This window comes from Orycteropus afer, unplaced genomic scaffold (assembly GCF_000298275.1).
Source record: "Orycteropus afer afer isolate SDZICR_OR568_19922 unplaced genomic scaffold, OryAfe1.0 scaffold00854, whole genome shotgun sequence".
NCBI lineage: Eukaryota > Metazoa > Chordata > Mammalia > Tubulidentata > Orycteropodidae > Orycteropus > Orycteropus afer.
The window spans coordinates 671174-675195 of record NW_006922441.1 but is presented as its reverse complement, the minus strand read 5'-3'; the positions used below and the strand labels follow the sequence as shown (position 1 = coordinate 675195).

The 4022-nt window shown below is 55.0% G+C and overlaps 1 protein-coding gene across 1 annotated transcript in view; it reads left to right on the top strand.

Moving 5' to 3' along the window:
- Positions 1–765: 765 nt before the first annotated feature.
- The window catches only part of BCAT2 (branched chain amino acid transaminase 2), a 20253-nt gene continuing 16996 nt past the window's right edge, over positions 766–4022 (top strand). The window contains exon 1 of the mRNA XM_007958122.2: positions 766–789. Within this exon, the coding sequence (XP_007956313.1) occupies positions 766–789 (24 nt within the window). The remainder of the gene's footprint in view (positions 790–4022) is intronic.

Here is a 4022-nt window from a genome sequence, read left to right as displayed (position 1 = left end):
GCAGCTGTGAAGGTGTAGCACCTTGGAAACCCTGTGAGGCAGTTCTACTCTGTCCTATGGGGTCACTGTAAGTCGGAAGAGACTTGATTCTGCCGCTGGGTTCCTGAAACTGGGCAGACAGTCACATACAAATGGAGTAACTGGGAAGTCCTGCCCTGAGGGCTGTACTTGGGAGTCACCGATAAAATGGATGTGGAGGAAAAGGGGTTGAAATTCGGGCCTCCCAGGAGTGGACTGGAAGGCGGCATAGTGACTCTTAAGTGTTTTTATATCATAAAAACACGGCAAAGAATACAAACACATGTTCTCGTTGAAAAGGAGAACTTTCAAACAGGGAGGTATCCAGGTGGCCTTCATTCTCATCTGCTGGCTTCACCAAAGTCTTTATTTCCCAAAGCCCTTTTTTTCTTTCTGTGCATTTACAAAACACGTCCACCTCCCCTACATTTCTCTTCACAAAGCGATCTTGACTTGTAGAAGTTTCAAGAGTGTGTTTTTGCAAGGCTCTCCGGCCCAGTACTAGAGAGTGACTGGAACTGAGCCTAGGGGAGGGGAATACATGTCAATTCGCGTCTCTCCTCTCCCCAGGCCCCCGCGGGTGCTCTCAGCATCCGACCCCGGCTCCCTGCGGGTGCCCTATTATGGGCGAAATCCCGGGTGCCAGCGGGCGGCTGTCCCGCGGGAAGGGGCGTGCGCGGGGCGGGGCCGGAACGTGTTTCGCCGGGGCCGAGCCCCCGGCGGGCACAGTTGCCCGCCGCACCGACCATGGCTGCAGCCGCACTGGGGCAGGTGGGTTCGGGACCCCGCGCCGTGGGGGCTGCGGAACACCGAGGGGAGGCGCACTTCCGGGAAGGACCACTGGGGCGCGGCCGGTCCGGCTTGGCTCCGCTCCTCCGGTGCTCCGGTTCCGCTGCGGGGCGCGGAAGAGGCGGGGGTCGCTCGGGAAGAAGCAAGAGCCTCTTTAATGGGGTGACCGAGCAGACTAGGATGGGGTAAGACAGGTGATTGGTGGGGAGGGAACTCCAAAATGGACACATGGGTAAACATGGAGGAGGGGACACTGAACTTGGGTGTGTGTGTGTGTGTGAGAGAGACTGTGATGTGGGAATGATAAAGGGGGAGGATTAAAGAGGGACCCGCCAGCTTCTCGGGGCGACGGTCCACAATTTCTAGGGTTGACTGTAGGTTGAGGGTGCAGAGCTCAACCTCAAGTCTGGCCTGGGAAGTGGGCCCAGGGCCCTATTTCTTTGGCACTAAATGTTAAGTTAGATGTGGAACGTGGCGCCCTGAACCCTCCTTGTTTGAAGCTCTGCAAATGAGTTGGGAATCAACGTGCTTCTCTAAGTGACGTAGATCTTCGAGGTAAGAGCTAGACGTTGCATCCATGCGCAGATGGCACCCAAAAGCCCGCAGAGTCTGTGACTGTAGAGAACAAGTTTTCTCAGGGACAAAGGAAACAGTAAAAACTCTGAGAAGGGGTGGGGTGGGGTTTGTGATGTCTGACAGCTACCTAACCTTGGGAGAAGTCAGCTTTCCTGCGCCTCTGCCCTTGGAGCCCTGTGTCCGGGCTGTCCTGCCTTGTCTGACGAATGTTGTTTATGTTGTTGGGTGTTGTCGATTCCTACTCATAGCGACCCCATGGGACACAGCTGCCCCACAGAGATTCCTAAACGTTAATCTTTACGGGAGCAGATCACCCATCTTTCTCTGGTGGTGCTAGTTGCTGGGTGGGTTTGAACTGCCAGCCTTTTGCTTAGCAGCCACCTTGTCTGATGAATAGCAGAGCAGTGCATTCTCAGACTGAACTAATTTTTAGTTTCTCAGGATCCTGGTGAGTGGCTCTGGTGGCATAGTGCATAAGACATTTGACTGCTAACTAGAAGGCTGGCGGTTCAAACCCACCCACCAGCCACTCCTCGGAAGGAAGGTTGGGCAATTTACTTCCATAGTGATACCGCCTCGGAAACCCAAGGAGGGGTCGCTAGGAGTTGGATCCAACTCGACGGCAGTGAGTTTGTCTGTAACTGTGACAGAGTCTTGAGCTATGACCGGGACAATCTGGGTATTGATGGTGACACTCCTGGGCAGTGGGAGAGGCTGGACATGGGCCTTGACAGGTACAGTTTGGGGTTGTCATGGTGCAGTTCTGGGTGTAATGTGACAGTCCTGGGGTCTGATGAGTTTCAGGCATAAGGAGGAGAGGCTAGGGCTGTGGTTGGAAGACATCTGAGCTGAGATAGGATGGGCACACTCTTGGATTATAATCTGGGGACAGTTCTTGAGTGTGAAGAGGATAGAGCTGGTCCATGGTGGGGACAGTCTTGCAGGGACTGGGTTGAACAGTGACGTGGAGCATTGTTCTGGGACGGTGAAGAGCATTCTTGGCCATCAACAGGACGGTGCTGAGCTCTGATGGCCCCATCCTACGCTGTAATGTGGTGACAGCCCTGGGGTCTGCAGGACACAGTCTTGGGCTTTGTACTGGGCTGTGGTGTGGGAAGGGCATGGGTTTTGGTGGGAGGGGACAGCCCTGAGCTGTGCTGGTCTCCCTGGCTGTGGTGGGACCAGCCTTTGGTAGTGGTGGAGAGTCCTGGGTCATGACAAGGGAGGACAGTTTTGACACGAGAAGGCTGGGATGGGAGCAGTTCTCTGAGACAGTGATAGCACTGTGTTCTCATGGGAACTGTCCTGGGCTGGGACGTGGGGACAGTCCTGGGGTGTGAAGGGGACATTGGCAGGACCAGTCGGGGGCTTCAGTGATGACCTCCTGTGTGGAGGACAGCCCCAGCTTGAGCTGGGAGTCCCACTCCTGGGCTGACCTGGGACACCGTGGGGACTTCATCACATTGCAGAGACCTGCTTGGATAGCCCTGTTCCCTTCAGCCCTCTTCATTTCTTAACTCAGTCCCAGGGAAACCAGGTGGCCCAGCAGTGAAGGGCCTGGCTGCGAATGGGAAGGTTGGCAGTTCAAATCTACCCAGTGGCTCCATGAGGGAAAGACCTGCTGATTGCTCCTGTAAAGATCACAGCCGAGAAAACCCAATGGGGCGGTTCTCCTGGCTTCAAATTGCCTTGATGGTACCCAGCCACAGCTACAGTTCCGTCCCAGTTCTCCCCCACCCTTTGTCCCAATAGCCCAGATGTGGGGTCGGGGGTGTTGGACAATCTGGGTCACCTTTGGGCCCAATTCCCACTTTGAGGCATGCGGAAGGCTGCCTTGGTGGCATAGATGGGTAAGTACTTGACTGCTAACTGGAAGGTTGGCAGTTTGAGTCAACCCAGAGGGGCCGCGGAAGACAGGTCTGTCAGTACTTCCGAAAGGTCACAGCCTTGAAACCCCCACGGAGCAGTTTTCCTCTGACACATGGGTCGCCGTGAGTCAGGCTGGACTCAACAGCAATGGGTTTGGGTTTGGGGGCTCCAAGATGGTGGGGAACCTATTCTAGAGTCATTTTCTTGTAGGAGTGCCTGAATAATTTCTCTGAGAAAGATCAGCCCAAGGCCATTCCCTATGAGGTGGCGGTTCAAGATGTCCCAAATGTCCTAACTTTTCCAAACTGCCATCTCACCCCTCCATCTCTGACATCCACTCCTCCTCCTCCCCTTCATATTCCCCCTTCAGTCTTGGGGTTCTGCATTTCACCGTAACGTCTCACAGAACTTACAAACTCCTGAGGAGATGGCTCACGTGGTGGTGGAGGCTGGGAGGCTGTCAAGCCCCAAGTCCGTGGGTCGGTCCGGAGGATTCTTCTCACTCCTGGGGTCGCAGGAGGTGGTGAAGCCAAATCAGCAGGTCAGATGACAGCTGCTGTCTCCAGTCCCGGGGTGAGATGATGAGGAGAGAGGCACAGGAAAGCAGCAAGTGACTGAACTTCTCCAGTGCATTCACACATACTCCCTCAGGGGAGCTAAAGGTGGTGACTTGAGTCACACCCTCCAGCAAGATGGGACTCAAGATACCTTCCACCCTCCACAGGCAAAAACCCAAACCAAACTCACTGCCGCGGAGTCGACCCGACTCA